The following is a 23,906-nucleotide window of genomic DNA, read 5'->3' as shown; positions in this document are numbered from 1 at the left end:
CTAGCTCCTGCATTAATGCATGGTGGGCTAGAGTGGGGGAATGCTTATATCCCTGTGGCAGCTGGGTGAAAGTGTATTGTTGGCCTTCCCACGTAAAAGCAAAGCGATCTTGGTCCTCAGGCTGCAGGGGAACCATAAAAAACATGTCTTTAACATCCACTGTCGCCATGACCGGGTGGGCTCGTTCCTGGATTGTAGCTATAAGCTCGGCAATGTTCGATACTGCTGCTGTCAACGGACCTGTATTTGCGTTGAGCCTGCGATAATCTACAGTTAATCTCCACATGCCATTAGGTTTTCGTACTGGCCACACTGGAGAGTTAAAAGGAGAGTGGGTCGGAATCACGATATCTTGTCCTTTTAAGTCCTCTAATACAGGTGTTATTCCCTCTCTGGCCCCCAAAGGTATCGGATAAGGCTTAACATTTGCAAGCTTCAAAGGGGGAAGTAGTGGTGCAGCTTGTAGCAGCCGAATATCTACGGCGGGGGAGCCCAATGACCATTGTCTCCCTTTATTATCAGTCCAGGTCTTCCCTTTCAGAACATCAAGTCCCAAGAGGTTGAATGGAAACTTTCACACTACCGTGGCCACTGTAGTGGCACTATCTTCTCCCGGCAGATGCAGGCTGACCATTGCCAATGCCTGTGGTTGAACACTGCCAAATGCATCTGCCACAAACAGTGTTTGTTTGCAGGATGTAACTCTGCAATTAGCAGCATCTTTTGTTTTAATAGCTGAAATTTGAGCACCAGTATCTATCAAAAACGTGACCGGAACTTGTTTTGGTCCTACAAGGCCTGTAATTAGTAAATGACCCCGGCCATTCTCAGTGAGCTGTCTGATATGTATCCAACCTTCGCCCCTCCGCTCACCACTGAAGGGCGAAGGATCTAGTTTCCCACTAGATTTTGGGGGGCATTTATTTCTGATAAATCAATCAAGGAGGGTGCACTGGGAGTAGTATCCTCAAAATACACTTCTCCATTTGCCAATTTAGTGGGCCATCTTGTTACCAACTTTTCTAATTTGTCTGTTGGCAATCCATCCATTAAGTCACGCGGGATCCCCTTCTGTTTTCCCTCCACCCACATGTCACCGAAATCCGGGAATAAACCTCGTAACACCAATGTAGTGTTAAAAGGCAGGCATTCTTTATTGCAGCGCTGGATGCATGGGGGATAGCTCCACCCAACGTGCATACCTAGCCTACGAACACACACATATTTATATTCTCAATACACGCATGGTCACAATTACATCACATAGTTACATAGTTACTTCATTATGATTGGTGTAAAACTTTCTCGCTTTGCTTTTAAAGCTATATACTTAAAGAAATTCAGAGAGCATGCCCAGTGAGGGGTGGTCGTACCTTGGAGGTGGGTAGTTTTTAGCATGGAGGTGTGTTTTGGTATTATAATGAGATTATAATGAACAAAGTTCACTCAAAGGACATGATTTTGACAGAAAATGAAATATTATTTGGCTCACGTACCAATAATGCAGTTTATCAGTTCCATGGTACATACCGACCACACAGTTTATCAGTTCCATGGTACCACCAAGCTCTCAGGTCCTCATTCCTAAAATATTTTCTCATTCCCTACTATTGCTAATAATCTCATCTTGATCCCATCACCATGGTTAAAAACTTAAACACATCGGTTACAATCCCCCCTTTGGAAGTTTTGAAATAATCACCTTTTCAATACTTCCACTACACTAATTATTTTCTATGTGTTGGAGGAAACTCTGGGTTGTTTGTTTTGCTGTTTTGCAACAGCTTGGATGATCATATGAGTGAGAGAAGTTTCACGAATAATTTGTTCTTTCAGATGTGTTAATCGATTCATCATTTTCCAAGTTATGATATATAATATTACTGACAAGGTCATACTGATCAAAACCAATGTTAAAAGAATCACGATGGGGTGACATAACTTGTTTAGGATGCCTGTAGCGGTAGGCGACCATCCAAAAAGTGTGTCCCACCATTTAAGTTCTGCATCTCTCTGCACTCTTTCAAAAACTCGATGTATTTCTTTCACATTGTGATGAACAGTTATTAGGGTTTTCTGCCCATTTTCCTTAATTTTTTCCAGAATTTCAATCAAATCTTTGTGTCGTAATAACTGTTTTACTAAAGTGAGATTCATTCCAATGGGGATAGGTAATAATTCATGAATCAACATGTAGTTAGACTGCAAAAGTTGGTGCGATGTGACCGGGGTCGAATAAGAAAAGTCACATCCATCAATCTTAGTAAAATTACAAATACAAAAATTTGAATTATTTCTAATCTCTACCACTACCTCATCTACATACAAAAAATCACAAACAGTTCTCAAGCATACACAGCCCTTGCCGATATATACAAGTATGGTTTCAGGGTTTTCGTTAGGATGAACCTCAAAATGGCAAATATTTTGTTCAGTGTCCAAACAAATATCTTGTGCCTCAATTGCATTACCTTCACAGACAAATCCTTGTTGTTCCCGCACGATGCAAGATTCCAAATTAACAGTTTGCCATTTTTCATTCATCTTTCGGGCCCATACTCTATGCTCGGAAGGATAGAGTATAGTTCCGTTATGGTTTATCCCTAATGCAATGATGGGGTAAATTGAGTATTTGGTAGCATTGGATATAGTGAGCACAAAAGTTGTAGCTGTGTTTGTAACGGGATCATAAGTAAAGTTTACCAGGCTCCACCAGGACTGGAGTTCTTTCTCAAAATCAGTAGCACTGTCCCAAATTATTTTCCTAATTTCAGTAGGGAGAGTGCCTTCTTCGCCTTCTCTTATAATTGAGGCAGCCACCGACTGCATCCATAATTGAGCCTGAATGCAACTGAGAGTCAAGGAGAGGTTATTTTGGATCACCCCAAGTGCGTCCGTAATTAACTCATGGTCCCTTACATTTATTCTTTCCCATGTGGGTAATATACTTGACAACAGCCACTGGTTAGTTCCTAAAGCCAGTAAAGAGGATCGTAAAGGTTGTTGTAATCTAGCCAAATCACTAATTGAGGCTGCCAATTTGTTCATTATTACTTCTGAATCAATGCTATTTAAAACTCCCAATCCTGTTCCCAAAACACCGGTCAAGTCTCTTTGTGTTCTTTTCATAGTAAGAGTTCGTTTTTGTAGCCAGGTTGTCCACCCCTCATATGAGGTTTTTAAGAAAGGTGAACAAGCTGGTTGAATATCTGAAACATTGTTTTGCATTGACAATTCAACTTGTTTGAGAGACCATGCCGGGTTAAACAACATTTGTTGCAAGCCTGTATTTCTGATCACGTATGGTCCAATTTCAAAGATTTTCGGGTTAAGCACAACAATTGGTTGGGTAGTAGGTATTATAACGTCTATTTTAAGTTCTCCCCAGTATTTGGTGTTATTTTTACCACAGATCACTTTACGGGAGTATTGTACAGTAGTCAAATTTAACCAACAGTCTAAATTTTGATCTTTACACAAAATAGGGCCATGTGATCCATTTTCATAACTGTTTATAGGTTCAATGCGAGATTCAGTGATTAATCTGCATCTTATTGTGATGTCATTCCCTTGTGGTACCATAAAAGAGGGGGTGACTTCACTTTTACTAGTTAACGTAAAAAGGGTATCTGTGCCAGCGTGCGTGACTACTGCAACAAGCATCACTAGGGGTTTAGTTACAACATTTATCTTGAATTTGAATGTAAGGCTTCGTAATCCTCCTGTCAATGGATTAGGTCGCCAATTGCACACCACATAAACTGGCTTAGTCAAAGTAAAATTGTGCCAACAATCTCCTTGTTCCTTAATACAGAATTTGGTGATTTCAACATTATTGGTACTAGGGTCTAAGGAGTAATTACCGACATTCTGCTGGCGGCAACACGTAATGAGAGAATCTTGTTTGTTACATTTCCATTCTGTGGTGGGACAGAGTCTCGTTGTAAGATTAGAACTAGGGTCTAATAGATTTCCGGTAATGGTAACTGAAGAAGCTTTCTCATGAAGAGATCCTTCCATCTTTCTGCATCCTACTTGGATTTTTTCTCCAATTGTTCCTGTTAAGACACGGACCCAGTCCTTTCTGTCCCATTCCCACTCTGGTGGGTGGTAAACTTCAGATTCATGCATTACCACAGTGGCTAAATTTGGAGAATGGTCTTTGGGATATGGTCCCATCATAGCTTGGGACCATAGCCATTCTGTATTTCTTTGGCTACAGATCAGCGACAAAACACAAAAAAGTGTTATTAACCCAATCAAACAATTCATAATATTCATAGTTCAACACATAACATGCAAACCCTTTATAAATTTTCCATTTTGAAAACCAGTTCTTTTAGTTTTCCAGTTCCCTGTCAAATTTTCTACACAGTCTGAGTTTCAAAGGTCCTTTTTGCATAGATGTCCACTGCTCTGACGGTGCCTTCTTTACTCGAGTATAATGAATCCACGGCTCCACTCCTTCTACCTTAACTGCAGTATAAGTTGTCAACAGTACCTGGAAGGGTCCCTTCCACTTTTCTTGGAGTGGTTCAGAATTCCATGTTCTTATATACACAAAGTCACCCAGCTGGTATGGATGTACAGGCGTATCAAGAGCAAGCAGTCTGGTCAGCACAATATATCTTCTGAGCGCTTCGAGGGTCTTTCCTAAAGAAATCAGATATGTTTTCAAATCTGTTTCCCCTGTTACCCTCATGTCCCCTGGGATTAAAGGAGTTTGGTAGGGTTTGCCATATAATATTTCATATGGACTTACACCGTCTTTAGACCTTGGTTGGATTCTTATTCTTAACAGGGCTAATGGCAAAGCCTGTGATCATTTCAAAGATGTTTCTTGGCAAATTTTACTCAGTTGTCTTTTCAAGGTCTGATTCATTCTTTCAATCTTCCCGCTTGATTGCGGTCTCCAGGGAGTGTGTAAGTCCCATTTTATCCCCAGAATTTTACTTACTTGCTGGACTATTTCTGCTACAAAATGTGGTCCTCTATCAGAAGACATGCCCAATGGTACCCCAAACCTTGGTATTATCTCTTTTAACAATATTTTAACCACTTCTCTCGCTTTGTTGGTGCGACAAGGAAAAGCCTCCGGCCATCCGGAAAACGTATCAATCAGTACCAGCAGATATTTATACCCATTTTGTCTGGGTAATTCAGAAAAATCGATTTGCCAATAATCTCCTGGGGAATTACCCTGCTTTGTTACTCCTAAAGGTGCTTTCCTCTGGTTTAAAGGATTATTTTTAAGACAGATCGGGCACTTAGCTATTATTGACTTAATTATTCCTGTCATTCCTACGCATACTACAAATGTTTTCAAATTTGTAACCATGGCATCTACACCCCAATGTGTCTGTTCATGTTGCTTTTTGCAAGTTCCAACATAATTTGTGGGGTTACTATTACCTGATTTTCTGGTGTTACCCACCATCCTTCTGCATTTTGGGATGCCTTTAAATGCTCTGCCAATTGTTCGTCTAATTTACCGTATCTTACTTTTACATTTGGAATTTTTACCTGTTTTACTGGTACCAGTGCAAGGATACCTTGTTCAGCAGCCTCTTTTGCAGTTTTATCCGCCAGCCGATTACCTATATTGACAGCCGTCTGACCAAATTGATGAGCTTTGCAATGCATTACGGCCACTTCCTTTGGTTTTTGCACATCTTGTAGGAGCTGAAGAACTTCCTCCTTATGTCTTATAGGTGATCCTTGGGCTGATAACAGCCCTCTTTCTTTCCATATGGCTCCATGAGCATGGATCACACCAAATGCATATTTGGAGTCAGTCCATATGTTTACTCTTTTCCCTTCGGCCATTCGTAAGGCCTGCTTCAGCGCCACCAATTCTGCTTTCTGTGCTGATGTATTTGCAGGTAGTGTCCCTGACTCCAATATTTTGTCGATGGTGACAACAGCATACCCGGCCATTCGCCTTCCTTCTTGCACAAAACTGCTTCCATCCGTGAACAGTTCCAGATCAGGATTCTCCAAGGGTTCGTCCTTCAGGTCCGGTCTGCTGGAATAAACTTGTTCAATGGTTAACAGACAGTCATGTTCCAATGTCTCAGTAGGATTTTCTGTTGACAGGAACATTGCTGGATTTACAATTGCTGTGGTTTTTAATTCCACATCATCTTGTTCCAATAGGACAACCTGGTATTTCAACATTCTGCTAGGGGATAACCAATGACCCCCCTTTTGTTCTAAGACAGTTATTACCATATGCGGTACATATACCACTATTCTTTGGCCCATAGTCAATTTTCGGGCTTCCTCAATCAGCAGCACCGTTGCTGCCACGGCACGCAAACATCCCGGCCATCCTTTACTCACAGTGTCAAGTTGTTTGGAGAAGTACCCCACTGGTCGCTTCCAAGATCCCAGCCGCTGCGCCAGCACTCCAAGGGCCAGATGTTGCCTTTCGTGCACAAACAGCTCAAAAGGTTTGGTTAGATCAGGTAGACCCAGTGCAGGGGCCATCATTAATGCCTTTTTGAGTTCTTTAAATGATTTATGGCATTCAGGTGTCCAAGTCAGGTATTGATCTTTAGATTCTTTCAGGGCTTCATATAGGGGTTTCACATACAGTCCATAATTTAAAATCCAGAGTCTGCACCATCCAATCACTCCCAAAAAGGCTCTCAGTTCCTTTGGGCTGTTAGGTTCGGGAATCTGACAAATGGCTTCTTTCCTTTCGTTTCCCAATTGTCTTTGTCCTTGAGATATCTCAAATCCCAAATAAATCACTGCTTCTTTCCCTATTTGAGCCTTGTTTCTGGAGACTCTATATCCTCCCTGGCCCAGGAAATTCAATAAACTGATAGTCATTTCAAAACATGTTTCTTTACTTTCTGCTGCTATCAGGATATCATCCACATATTGTAGTAATATGCCTCCTCCTTGATTCTGTTTCTTCCACATTTCTAATTCCTTTGCCAATTGGTTTCCAAATATTGTAGGGCTATTTTTAAATCCTTGTGGAAGTACAGTCCATGTTAATTGCGTTTTCCTTCCTGTAGTGGGACTCTCCCATTCAAAGGCAAATATGCCTTGACTTTTCGTATCCAGAGGTATGCAAAAGAAGGCATCCTTTAAATCCACAAGATGAGCAACCTGTTTTTAAATCCTTATCAGGTTCCTGCCCCTTTAATGCCATTACTGTAGAACTAGATGAAACCAATTCACATTGTCTTTGCCATTCCGGATGATTTCGCAGCGTGAAAAACAAATCCACATATGCCATTTCATGCCATTTACCTTCCCTTTTACAAAATAACATTAGTTGCAAAATAATGTTATACTGCAACGTCCCGTTTTCCGGCCACTTTTCCCCATTCTCTAAAATATACAGTGGCCACCAGTGATTACAATATTCAATCAACTGTTTCCGAGTCAAAGGATCAATGTTTCCCAGATCTTTCCAATGTTCCAAAATACATCCCAGTGGTGTTTTTCGTGGGATTGGTTTCTTACTCGGAAAAGTACCCATCTCCCAGGGACTTAGTGGTTGTGATTGTGCACTATCACAAGCACTAGTCAGAGGGACTCCAACCCGTGTTAGATCTCCCTCAGGGATTTCCCCTGCCACTGGAAATCCCAGGGATTTCTGCTGCCACCAGAAATCCCAATCTTGGAGGCTTCCCCTCCCCAGTGGGCCCTGCTCCACAGGCTTTCGCCTAGCAGAGACTTTTACCTGCCTCAGCCCAATTCTGCGCAGCTTTCTCCTCAGCCCAACTCTGCGCAGCTTTCACCGCGCCTTACGAGCGGGCCTCCCGTGCTCCTAGTGTGGGCCTGTCCCAATGCGGGCCTGTCCCGGTGCGGGCCTGTCCCAATGTGGGCCTGTCCCGGAGAGCCACGGGCTCCTTGAACCTAGTGTGGGCCTGTCCCAATGCGGGCCTGTCCCAGTGCGGGCCTGTCCCAGTGCGGGCCTGTCCCGGTGCTCCTTGAATAAGGCCTTCAACTTGTGCTCTTGGTGCGGGCCTGTCCCGCCACGATGGTAAGAGCAAATATTCAAAAAAACCAATATTCAAATCAAATAAGAATGCCTTTACCTCTCCCAGGGGTCTTGCTCGGAGCTCTTCGGTCCGGGGATCGGAGGTTCTCCCCGAGAATTCCCCGGTGCCGGCTGGAGATCCTGCGATCCCACGGATCCGTCGAGGTTCAAAAGCAGGGTCCCATCTGGGTCGCCAGAAACTGTCACCGAAATCCGGGAATAAACCTCGTAACACCAATGTAGTGTTAAAAGGCAGGCATTCTTTATTGCAGCGCTGGATGCACGGGGGATAGTTCCACCTAACGTGCATACCTAGCCTACGAACATGCACATATTTATATTCTCAATACACACATGGTCACAATTACATCACATAGTTACATAGTTACTTCATTATGATTGGTGTAAAACTTTCTCGCTTTGCTTTTAAAGCTATATACTTAAAGAAATTCAGAGAGCATGCCCAGTGAGGGGTGGTCGTACCTTGGAGGTGGGTAGTTTTTAGCATGGAGGTGTGTTTTGGTATTATAATGAGATTATAATGAACAAAGTTCACTCAAAGGACATGATTTTGACAGAAAATGAAATATTATTTGGCTCACGTACCAATAATGCAGTTTATCAGTTCCATGGTACATACCGACCACACAGTTTATCAGTTCCATGGTACCACCAAGCTCTCAGGTCCTCATTCCTAAAATATTTTCTCATTCCCTACTATTGCTAATAATCTCATCTTGATCCCATCACCATGGTTAAAAACTTAAACACATCGGTTACAATCCCCCCTTTGGAAGTTTTGAAATAATCACCTTTTCAATACTTCCACTACACTAATTATTTTCTATGTGTTGGAGGAAACTCTGGGTTGTTTGTTTTGCTGTTTTGCAACAGCTTGGATGATCATATGAGTGAGAGAAGTTTCACGAATAATTTGTTCTTTCAGATGTGTTAATCGATTCATCATTTTCCAAGTTATGATATATAATATTACTGACAAGGTCATACTGATCAAAACCAATGTTAAAAGAATCACGATGGGGTGACATAACTTGTTTAGGATGCCTGTAGCGGTAGGCGACCATCCAAAAAGTGTGTCCCACCATTTAAGTTCTGCATCTCTCTGCACTCTTTCAAAAACTCGATGTATTTCTTTCACATTGTGATGAACAGTTATTAGGGTTTTCTGCCCATTTTCCTTAATTTTTTCCAGAATTTCAATCAAATCTTTGTGTCGTAATAACTGTTTTACTAAAGTGAGATTCATTCCAATGGGGATAGGTAATAATTCATGAATCAACATGTAGTTAGACTGCAAAAGTTGGTGCGATGTGACCGGGGTCGAATAAGAAAAGTCACATCCATCAATCTTAGTAAAATTACAAATACAAAAATTTGAATTATTTCTAATCTCTACCACTACCTCATCTACATACAAAAAATCACAAACAGTTCTCAAGCATACACAGCCCTTGCCGATATATACAAGTATGGTTTCAGGGTTTTCGTTAGGATGAACCTCAAAATGGCAAATATTTTGTTCAGTGTCCAAACAAATATCTTGTGCCTCAATTGCATTACCTTCACAGACAAATCCTTGTTGTTCCCGCACGATGCAAGATTCCAAATTAACAGTTTGCCATTTTTCATTCATCTTTCGGGCCCATACTCTATGCTCGGAAGGATAGAGTATAGTTCCGTTATGGTTTATCCCTAATGCAATGATGGGGTAAATTGAGTATTTGGTAGCATTGGATATAGTGAGCACAAAAGTTGTAGCTGTGTTTGTAACGGGATCATAAGTAAAGTTTACCAGGCTCCACCAGGACTGGAGTTCTTTCTCAAAATCAGTAGCACTGTCCCAAATTATTTTCCTAATTTCAGTAGGGAGAGTGCCTTCTTCGCCTTCTCTTATAATTGAGGCAGCCACCGACTGCATCCATAATTGAGCCTGAATGCAACTGAGAGTCAAGGAGAGGTTATTTTGGATCACCCCAAGTGCGTCCGTAATTAACTCATGGTCCCTTACATTTATTCTTTCCCATGTGGGTAATATACTTGACAACAGCCACTGGTTAGTTCCTAAAGCCAGTAAAGAGGATCGTAAAGGTTGTTGTAATCTAGCCAAATCACTAATTGAGGCTGCCAATTTGTTCATTATTACTTCTGAATCAATGCTATTTAAAACTCCCAATCCTGTTCCCAAAACACCGGTCAAGTCTCTTTGTGTTCTTTTCATAGTAAGAGTTCGTTTTTGTAGCCAGGTTGTCCACCCCTCATATGAGGTTTTTAAGAAAGGTGAACAAGCTGGTTGAATATCTGAAACATTGTTTTGCATTGACAATTCAACTTGTTTGAGAGACCATGCCGGGTTAAACAACATTTGTTGCAAGCCTGTATTTCTGATCACGTATGGTCCAATTTCAAAGATTTTCGGGTTAAGCACAACAATTGGTTGGGTAGTAGGTATTATAACGTCTATTTTAAGTTCTCCCCAGTATTTGGTGTTATTTTTACCACAGATCACTTTACGGGAGTATTGTACAGTAGTCAAATTTAACCAACAGTCTAAATTTTGATCTTTACACAAAATAGGGCCATGTGATCCATTTTCATAACTGTTTATAGGTTCAATGCGAGATTCAGTGATTAATCTGCATCTTATTGTGATGTCATTCCCTTGTGGTACCATAAAAGAGGGGGTGACTTCACTTTTACTAGTTAACGTAAAAAGGGTATCTGTGCCAGCGTGCGTGACTACTGCAACAAGCATCACTAGGGGTTTAGTTACAACATTTATCTTGAATTTGAATGTAAGGCTTCGTAATCCTCCTGTCAATGGATTAGGTCGCCAATTGCACACCACATAAACTGGCTTAGTCAAAGTAAAATTGTGCCAACAATCTCCTTGTTCCTTAATACAGAATTTGGTGATTTCAACATTATTGGTACTAGGGTCTAAGGAGTAATTACCGACATTCTGCTGGCGGCAACACGTAATGAGAGAATCTTGTTTGTTACATTTCCATTCTGTGGTGGGACAGAGTCTCGTTGTAAGATTAGAACTAGGGTCTAATAGATTTCCGGTAATGGTAACTGAAGAAGCTTTCTCATGAAGAGATCCTTCCATCTTTCTGCATCCTACTTGGATTTTTTCTCCAATTGTTCCTGTTAAGACACGGACCCAGTCCTTTCTGTCCCATTCCCACTCTGGTGGGTGGTAAACTTCAGATTCATGCATTACCACAGTGGCTAAATTTGGAGAATGGTCTTTGGGATATGGTCCCATCATAGCTTGGGACCATAGCCATTCTGTATTTCTTTGGCTACAGATCAGCGACAAAACACAAAAAAGTGTTATTAACCCAATCAAACAATTCATAATATTCATAGTTCAACACATAACATGCAAACCCTTTATAAATTTTCCATTTTGAAAACCAGTTCTTTTAGTTTTCCAGTTCCCTGTCAAATTTTCTACACAGTCTGAGTTTCAAAGGTCCTTTTTGCATAGATGTCCACTGCTCTGACGGTGCCTTCTTTACTCGAGTATAATGAATCCACGGCTCCACTCCTTCTACCTTAACTGCAGTATAAGTTGTCAACAGTACCTGGAAGGGTCCCTTCCACTTTTCTTGGAGTGGTTCAGAATTCCATGTTCTTATATACACAAAGTCACCCAGCTGGTATGGATGTACAGGCGTATCAAGAGCAAGCAGTCTGGTCAGCACAATATATCTTCTGAGCGCTTCGAGGGTCTTTCCTAAAGAAATCAGATATGTTTTCAAATCTGTTTCCCCTGTTACCCTCATGTCCCCTGGGATTAAAGGAGTTTGGTAGGGTTTGCCATATAATATTTCATATGGACTTACACCGTCTTTAGACCTTGGTTGGATTCTTATTCTTAACAGGGCTAATGGCAAAGCCTGTGATCATTTCAAAGATGTTTCTTGGCAAATTTTACTCAGTTGTCTTTTCAAGGTCTGATTCATTCTTTCAATCTTCCCGCTTGATTGCGGTCTCCAGGGAGTGTGTAAGTCCCATTTTATCCCCAGAATTTTACTTACTTGCTGGACTATTTCTGCTACAAAATGTGGTCCTCTATCAGAAGACATGCCCAATGGTACCCCAAACCTTGGTATTATCTCTTTTAACAATATTTTAACCACTTCTCTCGCTTTGTTGGTGCGACAAGGAAAAGCCTCCGGCCATCCGGAAAACGTATCAATCAGTACCAGCAGATATTTATACCCATTTTGTCTGGGTAATTCAGAAAAATCGATTTGCCAATAATCTCCTGGGGAATTACCCTGCTTTGTTACTCCTAAAGGTGCTTTCCTCTGGTTTAAAGGATTATTTTTAAGACAGATCGGGCACTTAGCTATTATTGACTTAATTATTCCTGTCATTCCTACGCATACTACAAATGTTTTCAAATTTGTAACCATGGCATCTACACCCCAATGTGTCTGTTCATGTTGCTTTTTGCAAGTTCCAACATAATTTGTGGGGTTACTATTACCTGATTTTCTGGTGTTACCCACCATCCTTCTGCATTTTGGGATGCCTTTAAATGCTCTGCCAATTGTTCGTCTAATTTACCGTATCTTACTTTTACATTTGGAATTTTTACCTGTTTTACTGGTACCAGTGCAAGGATACCTCGTTCTGCAGCCTCTTTTGCAGCTTTATCCGCCAACCGATTACCTATATTGACAGCCGTCTGACCAAATTGATGAGCTTTGCAATGCATTACGGCCACTTCCTTTGGTTTTTGCACATCTTGTAGGAGCTGAAGAACTTCCTCCTTATGTCTTATAGGTGATCCTTGGGCTGATAACAGCCCTCTTTCTTTCCATATGGCTCCATGAGCATGGATCACACCAAATGCATATTTGGAGTCAGTCCATATGTTTACTCTTTTCCCTTCGGCCATTCGTAAGGCCTGCTTCAGCGCCACCAATTCTGCTTTCTGTGCTGATGTATTTGCAGGTAGTGTCCCTGACTCCAATATTTTGTCGATGGTGACAACAGCATACCCGGCCATTCGCCTTCCTTCTTGCACAAAACTGCTTCCATCCGTGAACAGTTCCAGATCAGGATTCTCCAAGGGTTCGTCCTTCAGGTCCGGTCTGCTGGAATAAACTTGTTCAATGGTTAACAGACAGTCATGTTCCAATGTCTCAGTAGGATTTTCTGTTGACAGGAACATTGCTGGATTTACAATTGCTGTGGTTTTTAATTCCACATCATCTTGTTCCAATAGGACAACCTGGTATTTCAACATTCTGCTAGGGGATAACCAATGACCCCCCTTTTGTTCTAAGACAGTTATTACCATATGCGGTACATATACCACTATTCTTTGGCCCATAGTCAATTTTCGGGCTTCCTCAATCAGCAGCACCGTTGCTGCCACGGCACGCAAACATCCCGGCCATCCTTTACTCACAGTGTCAAGTTGTTTGGAGAAGTACCCCACTGGTCGCTTCCAAGATCCCAGCCGCTGCGCCAGCACTCCAAGGGCCAGATGTTGCCTTTCGTGCACAAACAGCTCAAAAGGTTTGGTTAGATCAGGTAGACCCAGTGCAGGGGCCATCATTAATGCCTTTTTGAGTTCTTTAAATGATTTATGGCATTCAGGTGTCCAAGTCAGGTATTGATCTTTAGATTCTTTCAGGGCTTCATATAGGGGTTTCACATACAGTCCATAATTTAAAATCCAGAGTCTGCACCATCCAATCACTCCCAAAAAGGCTCTCAGTTCCTTTGGGCTGTTAGGTTCGGGAATCTGACAAATGGCTTCTTTCCTTTCGTTTCCCAATTGTCTTTGTCCTTGAGATATCTCAAATCCCAAATAAATCACTGCTTCTTTCCCTATTTGAGCCTTGTTTCTGGAGACTCTATATCCTCCCTGGCCCAGGAAATTCAATAAACTGATAGTCATTTCAAAACATGTTTCTTTACTTTCTGCTGCTATCAGGATATCATCCACATATTGTAGTAATATGCCTCCTCCTTGATTCTGTTTCTTCCACATTTCTAATTCCTTTGCCAATTGGTTTCCAAATATTGTAGGGCTATTTTTAAATCCTTGTGGAAGTACAGTCCATGTTAATTGCGTTTTCCTTCCTGTAGTGGGACTCTCCCATTCAAAGGCAAATATGCCTTGACTTTTCGTATCCAGAGGTATGCAAAAGAAGGCATCCTTTAAATCCACAAGATGAGCAACCTGTTTTTAAATCCTTATCAGGTTCCTGCCCCTTTAATGCCATTACTGTAGAACTAGATGAAACCAATTCACATTGTCTTTGCCATTCCGGATGATTTCGCAGCGTGAAAAACAAATCCACATATGCCATTTCATGCCATTTACCTTCCCTTTTACAAAATAACATTAGTTGCAAAATAATGTTATACTGCAACGTCCCGTTTTCCGGCCACTTTTCCCCATTCTCTAAAATATACAGTGGCCACCAGTGATTACAATATTCAATCAACTGTTTCCGAGTCAAAGGATCAATGTTTCCCAGATCTTTCCAATGTTCCAAAATACATCCCAGTGGTGTTTTTCGTGGGATTGGTTTCTTACTCGGAAAAGTACCCATCTCCCAGGGACTTAGTGGTTGTGATTGTGCACTATCACAAGCACTAGTCAGAGGGACTCCAACCCGTGTTAGATCTCCCTCAGGGATTTCCCCTGCCACTGGAAATCCCAGGGATTTCTGCTGCCACCAGAAATCCCAATCTTGGAGGCTTCCCCTCCCCAGTGGGCCCTGCTCCACAGGCTTTCGCCTAGCAGAGACTTTTACCTGCCTCAGCCCAATTCTGCGCAGCTTTCTCCTCAGCCCAACTCTGCGCAGCTTTCACCGCGCCTTACGAGCGGGCCTCCCGTGCTCCTAGTGTGGGCCTGTCCCAATGCGGGCCTGTCCCGGTGCGGGCCTGTCCCAATGTGGGCCTGTCCCGGAGAGCCACGGGCTCCTTGAACCTAGTGTGGGCCTGTCCCAATGCGGGCCTGTCCCAGTGCGGGCCTGTCCCAGTGCGGGCCTGTCCCGGTGCTCCTTGAATAAGGCCTTCAACTTGTGCTCTTGGTGCGGGCCTGTCCCGCCACGATGGTAAGAGCAAATATTCAAAAAAACCAATATTCAAATCAAATAAGAATGCCTTTACCTCTCCCAGGGGTCTTGCTCGGAGCTCTTCGGTCCGGGGATCGGAGGTTCTCCCCGAGAATTCCCCGGTGCCGGCTGGAGATCCTGCGATCCCACGGATCCGTCGAGGTTCAAAAGCAGGGTCCCATCTGGGTCGCCAGAAACTGTCACCGAAATCCGGGAATAAACCTCGTAACACCAATGTAGTGTTAAAAGGCAGGCATTCTTTATTGCAGCGCTGGATGCACGGGGGATAGTTCCACCTAACGTGCATACCTAGCCTACGAACATGCACATATTTATATTCTCAATACACACATGGTCACAATTACATCACATAGTTACATAGTTACTTCATTATGATTGGTGTAAAACTTTCTCGCTTTGCTTTTAAAGCTATATACTTAAAGAAATTCAGAGAGCATGCCCAGTGAGGGGTGGTCGTACCTTGGAGGTGGGTAGTTTTTAGCATGGAGGTGTGTTTTGGTATTATAATGAGATTATAATGAACAAAGTTCACTCAAAGGACATGATTTTGACAGAAAATGAAATATTATTTGGCTCACGTACCAATAATGCAGTTTATCAGTTCCATGGTACATACCGACCACACAGTTTATCAGTTCCATGGTACCACCAAGCTCTCAGGTCCTCATTCCTAAAATATTTTCTCATTCCCTACTATTGCTAATAATCTCATCTTGATCCCATCACCATGGTTAAAAACTTAAACACATCGGTTACAATCCCCCCTTTGGAAGTTTTGAAATAATCACCTTTTCAATACTTCCACTACACTAATTATTTTCTATGTGTTGGAGGAAACTCTGGGTTGTTTGTTTTGCTGTTTTGCAACAGCTTGGATGATCATATGAGTGAGAGAAGTTTCACGAATAATTTGTTCTTTCAGATGTGTTAATCGATTCATCATTTTCCAAGTTATGATATATAATATTACTGACAAGGTCATACTGATCAAAACCAATGTTAAAAGAATCACGATGGGGTGACATAACTTGTTTAGGATGCCTGTAGCAGTAGGCGACCATCCAAAAAGTGTGTCCCACCATTTAAGTTCTGCATCTCTCTGCACTCTTTCAAAAACTCGATGTATTTCTTTCACATTGTGATGAACAGTTATTAGGGTTTTCTGCCCATTTTCCTTAATTTTTTCCAGAATTTCAATCAAATCTTTGTGTCGTAATAACTGTTTTACTAAAGTGAGATTCATTCCAATGGGGATAGGTAATAATTCATGAATCAACATGTAGTTAGACTGCAAAAGTTGGTGCGATGTGACCGGGGTCGAATAAGAAAAGTCACATCCATCAATCTTAGTAAAATTACAAATACAAAAATTTGAATTATTTCTAATCTCTACCACTACCTCATCTACATACAAAAAATCACAAACAGTTCTCAAGCATACACAGCCCTTGCCGATATATACAAGTATGGTTTCAGGGTTTTCGTTAGGATGAACCTCAAAATGGCAAATATTTTGTTCAGTGTCCAAACAAATATCTTGTGCCTCAATTGCATTACCTTCACAGACAAATCCTTGTTGTTCCCGCACGATGCAAGATTCCAAATTAACAGTTTGCCATTTTTCATTCATCTTTCGGGCCCATACTCTATGCTCGGAAGGATAGAGTATAGTTCCGTTATGGTTTATCCCTAATGCAATGATGGGGTAAATTGAGTATTTGGTAGCATTGGATATAGTGAGCACAAAAGTTGTAGCTGTGTTTGTAACGGGATCATAAGTAAAGTTTACCAGGCTCCACCAGGACTGGAGTTCTTTCTCAAAATCAGTAGCACTGTCCCAAATTATTTTCCTAATTTCAGTAGGGAGAGTGCCTTCTTCGCCTTCTCTTATAATTGAGGCAGCCACCGACTGCATCCATAATTGAGCCTGAATGCAACTGAGAGTCAAGGAGAGGTTATTTTGGATCACCCCAAGTGCGTCCGTAATTAACTCATGGTCCCTTACATTTATTCTTTCCCATGTGGGTAATATACTTGACAACAGCCACTGGTTAGTTCCTAAAGCCAGTAAAGAGGATCGTAAAGGTTGTTGTAATCTAGCCAAATCACTAATTGAGGCTGCCAATTTGTTCATTATTACTTCTGAATCAATGCTATTTAAAACTCCCAATCCTGTTCCCAAAACACCGGTCAAGTCTCTTTGTGTTCTTTTCATAGTAAGAGTTCGTTTTTGTAGCCAGGTTGTCCACCCCTCATATGAGGTTTTTAAGAAAGGTGAACAAGCTGGTTGAATATCTGAAACATTGTTTTGCATTGACAATTCAACTTGTTTGAGAGACCATGCCGGGTTAAACAACATTTGTTGCAAGCCTGTATTTCTGATCACGTATGGTCCAATTTCAAAGATTTTCGGGTTAAGCACAACAATTGGTTGGGTAGTAGGTATTATAACGTCTATTTTAAGTTCTCCCCAGTATTTGGTGTTATTTTTACCACAGATCACTTTACGGGAGTATTGTACAGTAGTCAAATTTAACCAACAGTCTAAATTTTGATCTTTACACAAAATAGGGCCATGTGATCCATTTTCATAACTGTTTATAGGTTCAATGCGAGATTCAGTGATTAATCTGCATCTTATTGTGATGTCATTCCCTTGTGGTACCATAAAAGAGGGGGTGACTTCACTTTTACTAGTTAACGTAAAAAGGGTATCTGTGCCAGCGTGCGTGACTACTGCAACAAGCATCACTAGGGGTTTAGTTACAACATTTATCTTGAATTTGAATGTAAGGCTTCGTAATCCTCCTGTCAATGGATTAGGTCGCCAATTGCACACCACATAAACTGGCTTAGTCAAAGTAAAATTGTGCCAACAATCTCCTTGTTCCTTAATACAGAATTTGGTGATTTCAACATTATTGGTACTAGGGTCTAAGGAGTAATTACCGACATTCTGCTGGCGGCAACACGTAATGAGAGAATCTTGTTTGTTACATTTCCATTCTGTGGTGGGACAGAGTCTCGTTGTAAGATTAGAACTAGGGTCTAATAGATTTCCGGTAATGGTAACTGAAGAAGCTTTCTCATGAAGAGATCCTTCCATCTTTCTGCATCCTACTTGGATTTTTTCTCCAATTGTTCCTGTTAAGACACGGACCCAGTCCTTTCTGTCCCATTCCCACTCTGGTGGGTGGTAAACTTCAGATTCATGCATTACCACAGTGGCTAAATTTGGAGAATGGTCTTTGGGATATGGTCCCATCATAGCTTGGGACCATAGCCATTCTGTATTTCTTTGGCTACAGATCAGCGACAAAACACAAAAAAGTGTTATTAACCCAATCAAACAATTCATAATATTCATAGTTCAACACATAACATGCAAACCCTTTATAAATTTTCCATTTTGAAAACCAGTTCTTTTAGTTTTCCAGTTCCCTGTCAAATTTTCTACACAGTCTGAGTTTCAAAGGTCCTTTTTGCATAGATGTCCACTGCTCTGACGGTGCCTTCTTTACTCGAGTATAATGAATCCACGGCTCCACTCCTTCTACCTTAACTGCAGTATAAGTTGTCAACAGTACCTGGAAGGGTCCCTTCCACTTTTCTTGGAGTGGTTCAGAATTCCATGTTCTTATATACACAAAGTCACCCAGCTGGTATGGATGTACAGGCGTATCAAGAGCAAGCAGTCTGGTCAGCACAATATATCTTCTGAGCGCTTCGAGGGTCTTTCCTAAAGAAATCAGATATGTTTTCAAATCTGTTTCCCCTGTTACCCTCATGTCCCCTGGGATTAAAGGAGTTTGGTAGGGTTTGCCATATAATATTTCATATGGACTTACACCGTCTTTAGACCTTGGTTGGATTCTTATTCTTAACAGGGCTAATGGCAAAGCCTGTGATCATTTCAAAGATGTTTCTTGGCAAATTTTACTCAGTTGTCTTTTCAAGGTCTGATTCATTCTTTCAATCTTCCCGCTTGATTGCGGTCTCCAGGGAGTGTGTAAGTCCCATTTTATCCCCAGAATTTTACTTACTTGCTGGACTATTTCTGCTACAAAATGTGGTCCTCTATCAGAAGACATGCCCAATGGTACCCCAAACCTTGGTATTATCTCTTTTAACAATATTTTAACCACTTCTCTCGCTTTGTTGGTGCGACAAGGAAAAGCCTCCGGCCATCCGGAAAACGTATCAATCAGTACCAGCAGATATTTATACCCATTTTGTCTGGGTAATTCAGAAAAATCGATTTGCCAATAATCTCCTGGGGAATTACCCTGCTTTGTTACTCCTAAAGGTGCTTTCCTCTGGTTTAAAGGATTATTTTTAAGACAGATCGGGCACTTAGCTATTATTGACTTAATTATTCCTGTCATTCCTACGCATACTACAAATGTTTTCAAATTTGTAACCATGGCATCTACACCCCAATGTGTCTGTTCATGTTGCTTTTTGCAAGTTCCAACATAATTTGTGGGGTTACTATTACCTGATTTTCTGGTGTTACCCACCATCCTTCTGCATTTTGGGATGCCTTTAAATGCTCTGCCAATTGTTCGTCTAATTTACCGTATCTTACTTTTACATTTGGAATTTTTACCTGTTTTACTGGTACCAGTGCAAGGATACCTCGTTCTGCAGCCTCTTTTGCAGCTTTATCCGCCAACCGATTACCTATATTGACAGCCGTCTGACCAAATTGATGAGCTTTGCAATGCATTACGGCCACTTCCTTTGGTTTTTGCACATCTTGTAGGAGCTGAAGAACTTCCTCCTTATGTCTTATAGGTGATCCTTGGGCTGTTATCAGCCCTCTTTCTTTCCATATGGCTCCATGAGCATGGATCACACCAAATGCATATTTGGAGTCAGTCCATATGTTTACTCTTTTCCCTTCGGCCATTCGTAAGGCCTGCTTCAGCGCCACCAATTCTGCTTTCTGTGCTGATGTATTTGCAGGTAGTGTCCCTGACTCCAATATTTTGTCGATGGTGACAACAGCATACCCGGCCATTCGCCTTCCTTCTTGCACAAAACTGCTTCCATCCGTGAACAGTTCCAGATCAGGATTCTCCAAGGGTTCGTCCTTCAGGTCCGGTCTGCTGGAATAAACTTGTTCAATGGTTAACAGACAGTCATGTTCCAATGTCTCAGTAGGATTTTCTGTTGACAGGAACATTGCTGGATTTACAATTGCTGTGGTTTTTAATTCCACATCATCTTGTTCCAATAGGACAACCTGGTATTTCAACATTCTGCTAGGGGATAACCAATGACCCCCCTTTTGTTCTAAGACAGTTATTACCATATGCGGTACATATACCACTATTCTTTGGCCCATAGTCAATTTTCGGGCTTCCTCAATCAGCAGCACCGTTGCTGCCACGGCACGCAAACATCCCGGCCATCCTTTACTCACAGTGTCAAGTTGTTTGGAGAAGTACCCCACTGGTCGCTTCCAAGATCCCAGCCGCTGCGCCAGCACTCCAAGGGCCAGATGTTGCCTTTCGTGCACAAACAGCTCAAAAGGTTTGGTTAGATCAGGTAGACCCAGTGCAGGGGCCATCATTAATGCCTTTTTGAGTTCTTTAAATGATTTATGGCATTCAGGTGTCCAAGTCAGGTATTGATCTTTAGATTCTTTCAGGGCTTCATATAGGGGTTTCACATACAGTCCATAATTTAAAATCCAGAGTCTGCACCATCCAATCACTCCCAAAAAGGCTCTCAGTTCCTTTGGGCTGTTAGGTTCGGGAATCTGACAAATGGCTTCTTTCCTTTCGTTTCCCAATTGTCTTTGTCCTTGAGATATCTCAAATCCCAAATAAATCACTGCTTCTTTCCCTATTTGAGCCTTGTTTCTGGAGACTCTATATCCTCCCTGGCCCAGGAAATTCAATAAACTGATAGTCATTTCAAAACATGTTTCTTTACTTTCTGCTGCTATCAGGATATCATCCACATATTGTAGTAATATGCCTCCTCCTTGATTCTGTTTCTTCCACATTTCTAATTCCTTTGCCAATTGGTTTCCAAATATTGTAGGGCTATTTTTAAATCCTTGTGGAAGTACAGTCCATGTTAATTGCGTTTTCCTTCCTGTAGTGGGACTCTCCCATTCAAAGGCAAATATGCCTTGACTTTTCGTATCCAGAGGTATGCAAAAGAAGGCATCCTTTAAATCCACAAGATGAGCAACCTGTTTTTAAATCCTTATCAGGTTCCTGCCCCTTTAATGCCATTACTGTAGAACTAGATGAAACCAATTCACATTGTCTTTGCCATTCCGGATGATTTCGCAGCGTGAAAAACAAATCCACATATGCCATTTCATGCCATTTACCTTCCCTTTTACAAAATAACATTAGTTGCAAAATAATGTTATACTGCAACGTCCCGTTTTCCGGCCACTTTTCCCCATTCTCTAAAATATACAGTGGCCACCAGTGATTACAATATTCAATCAACTGTTTCCGAGTCAAAGGATCAATGTTTCCCAGATCTTTCCAATGTTCCAAAATACATCCCAGTGGTGTTTTTCGTGGGATTGGTTTCTTACTCGGAAAAGTACCCATCTCCCAGGGACTTAGTGGTTGTGATTGTGCACTATCACAAGCACTAGTCAGAGGGACTCCAACCCGTGTTAGATCTCCCTCAGGGATTTCCCCTGCCACTGGAAATCCCAGGGATTTCTGCTGCCACCAGAAATCCCAATCTTGGAGGCTTCCCCTCCCCAGTGGGCCCTGCTCCACAGGCTTTCGCCTAGCAGAGACTTTTACCTGCCTCAGCCCAATTCTGCGCAGCTTTCTCCTCAGCCCAACTCTGCGCAGCTTTCACCGCGCCTTACGAGCGGGCCTCCCGTGCTCCTAGTGTGGGCCTGTCCCAATGCGGGCCTGTCCCGGTGCGGGCCTGTCCCAATGTGGGCCTGTCCCGGAGAGCCACGGGCTCCTTGAACCTAGTGTGGGCCTGTCCCAATGCGGGCCTGTCCCAGTGCGGGCCTGTCCCAGTGCGGGCCTGTCCCGGTGCTCCTTGAATAAGGCCTTCAACTTGTGCTCTTGGTGCGGGCCTGTCCCGCCACGATGGTAAGAGCAAATATTCAAAAAAACCAATATTCAAATCAAATAAGAATGCCTTTACCTCTCCCAGGGGTCTTGCTCGGAGCTCTTCGGTCCGGGGATCGGAGGTTCTCCCCGAGAATTCCCCGGTGCCGGCTGGAGATCCTGCGATCCCACGGATCCGTCGAGGTTCAAAAGCAGGGTCCCATCTGGGTCGCCAGAAACTGTCACCGAAATCCGGGAATAAACCTCGTAACACCAATGTAGTGTTAAAAGGCAGGCATTCTTTATTGCAGCGCTGGATGCACGGGGGATAGTTCCACCTAACGTGCATACCTAGCCTACGAACATGCACATATTTATATTCTCAATACACACATGGTCACAATTACATCACATAGTTACATAGTTACTTCATTATGATTGGTGTAAAACTTTCTCGCTTTGCTTTTAAAGCTATATACTTAAAGAAATTCAGAGAGCATGCCCAGTGAGGGGTGGTCGTACCTTGGAGGTGGGTAGTTTTTAGCATGGAGGTGTGTTTTGGTATTATAATGAGATTATAATGAACAAAGTTCACTCAAAGGACATGATTTTGACAGAAAATGAAATATTATTTGGCTCACGTACCAATAATGCAGTTTATCAGTTCCATGGTACATACCGACCACACAGTTTATCAGTTCCATGGTACCACCAAGCTCTCAGGTCCTCATTCCTAAAATATTTTCTCATTCCCTACTATTGCTAATAATCTCATCTTGATCCCATCACCATGGTTAAAAACTTAAACACATCGGTTACACACAGTCTATTACATTTGTTCGGGATGTCTCTCCCTCCCGGTGGTCTGGTGAGAGGTACTCTCCTATCATTCCCAGGGCACGGAACTATTTTTACTTCCGCTTGCCTCAAGCCCCTGGAGTCCGTTTTGGCAGTTGGAAGGTTGACGGGGCCATACTTGCGCCCATAATTGATCAGTTCTTGGGCTATCTCTCCCCAGGTCCACATTTTCCTGTCCGAGGGTCAGCGGTGTGGTGTAAGTCCTTCTAAAGCAGCCGCGACTCTGTTGCCTTGGGGCATCGCTTGTATTTTCCCTTGTAATTCTATACCAATTGGTTTCAAGGAATCGGGGAGTCCCCTTATAAGGGGAGTCATTTGTTCAGGATCTACTGGCATCATCATTGGGGACTCCTGTCTAGGCTCCAACTTTCGATCATACATCATCTGCAGACAAGCTGCCTTCTGCACACTTTCTACGAATTGATCTATGGTCCCCGTAATCGCAAGAGGGTCGCCCCTCTCCAGGGGGTTCAAGCCACCCGCCTAATAGGCTACCCATTGGGTCAAAGACCAGGGGGCATGGTGGTTCCCAGTAGTTAAAAACACTCCTGGTCCCCAATACCCTTCCGCCTCTCTTTCACTTAACAGAATCTGGTCCGCCCCAGACAAAGATACTCTCCACACATACTCCATTTCCGATTCCTTAGGGGTTCAGCCAAATTCCTTTTTTAGTTTTGCCAACTCGACAGCAGTATAGGGGACTTCCTTGGTTGTAACGTGGGGGGACTGGTCCTGCTCATCATCATAAATGTACTCGATCTTGACCAAGGGTTGCAATGAAAGCGGCTCTAGCTTCTCTATTCTCTCTTTTGCCGCCTGCAGGTCATTAAAGAGGTAGCCAATTTCTGATCTTGGGGGCAT

At 42.3% G+C, this 23,906-nt stretch overlaps 1 protein-coding gene across 1 annotated transcript; it reads right to left on the bottom strand.

The window, feature by feature from the left end:
* LOC142599343 (uncharacterized) lies at nt 1-23,906 on the bottom strand. The gene is made up of 7 exons (XM_075739210.1): nt 23,724-23,906; nt 23,315-23,528; nt 16,123-17,640; nt 9,011-10,528; nt 1,899-3,416; nt 93-312; nt 1-7 (listed from the first exon to the last, which is right to left on the bottom strand). Exons 1-7 carry the CDS (start codon nt 23,904-23,906, stop codon nt 1-3), a joined length of 5,178 nt encoding a protein of 1,725 aa, XP_075595325.1.

The sequence above is a fragment of the Balearica regulorum genome, chromosome W (assembly GCF_011004875.1).
Source record: "Balearica regulorum gibbericeps isolate bBalReg1 chromosome W, bBalReg1.pri, whole genome shotgun sequence".
NCBI lineage: Eukaryota > Metazoa > Chordata > Aves > Gruiformes > Gruidae > Balearica > Balearica regulorum.
Note: the sequence above shows the minus strand (reverse complement) of the source record. Positions and strands in the feature narration are given on the sequence as shown.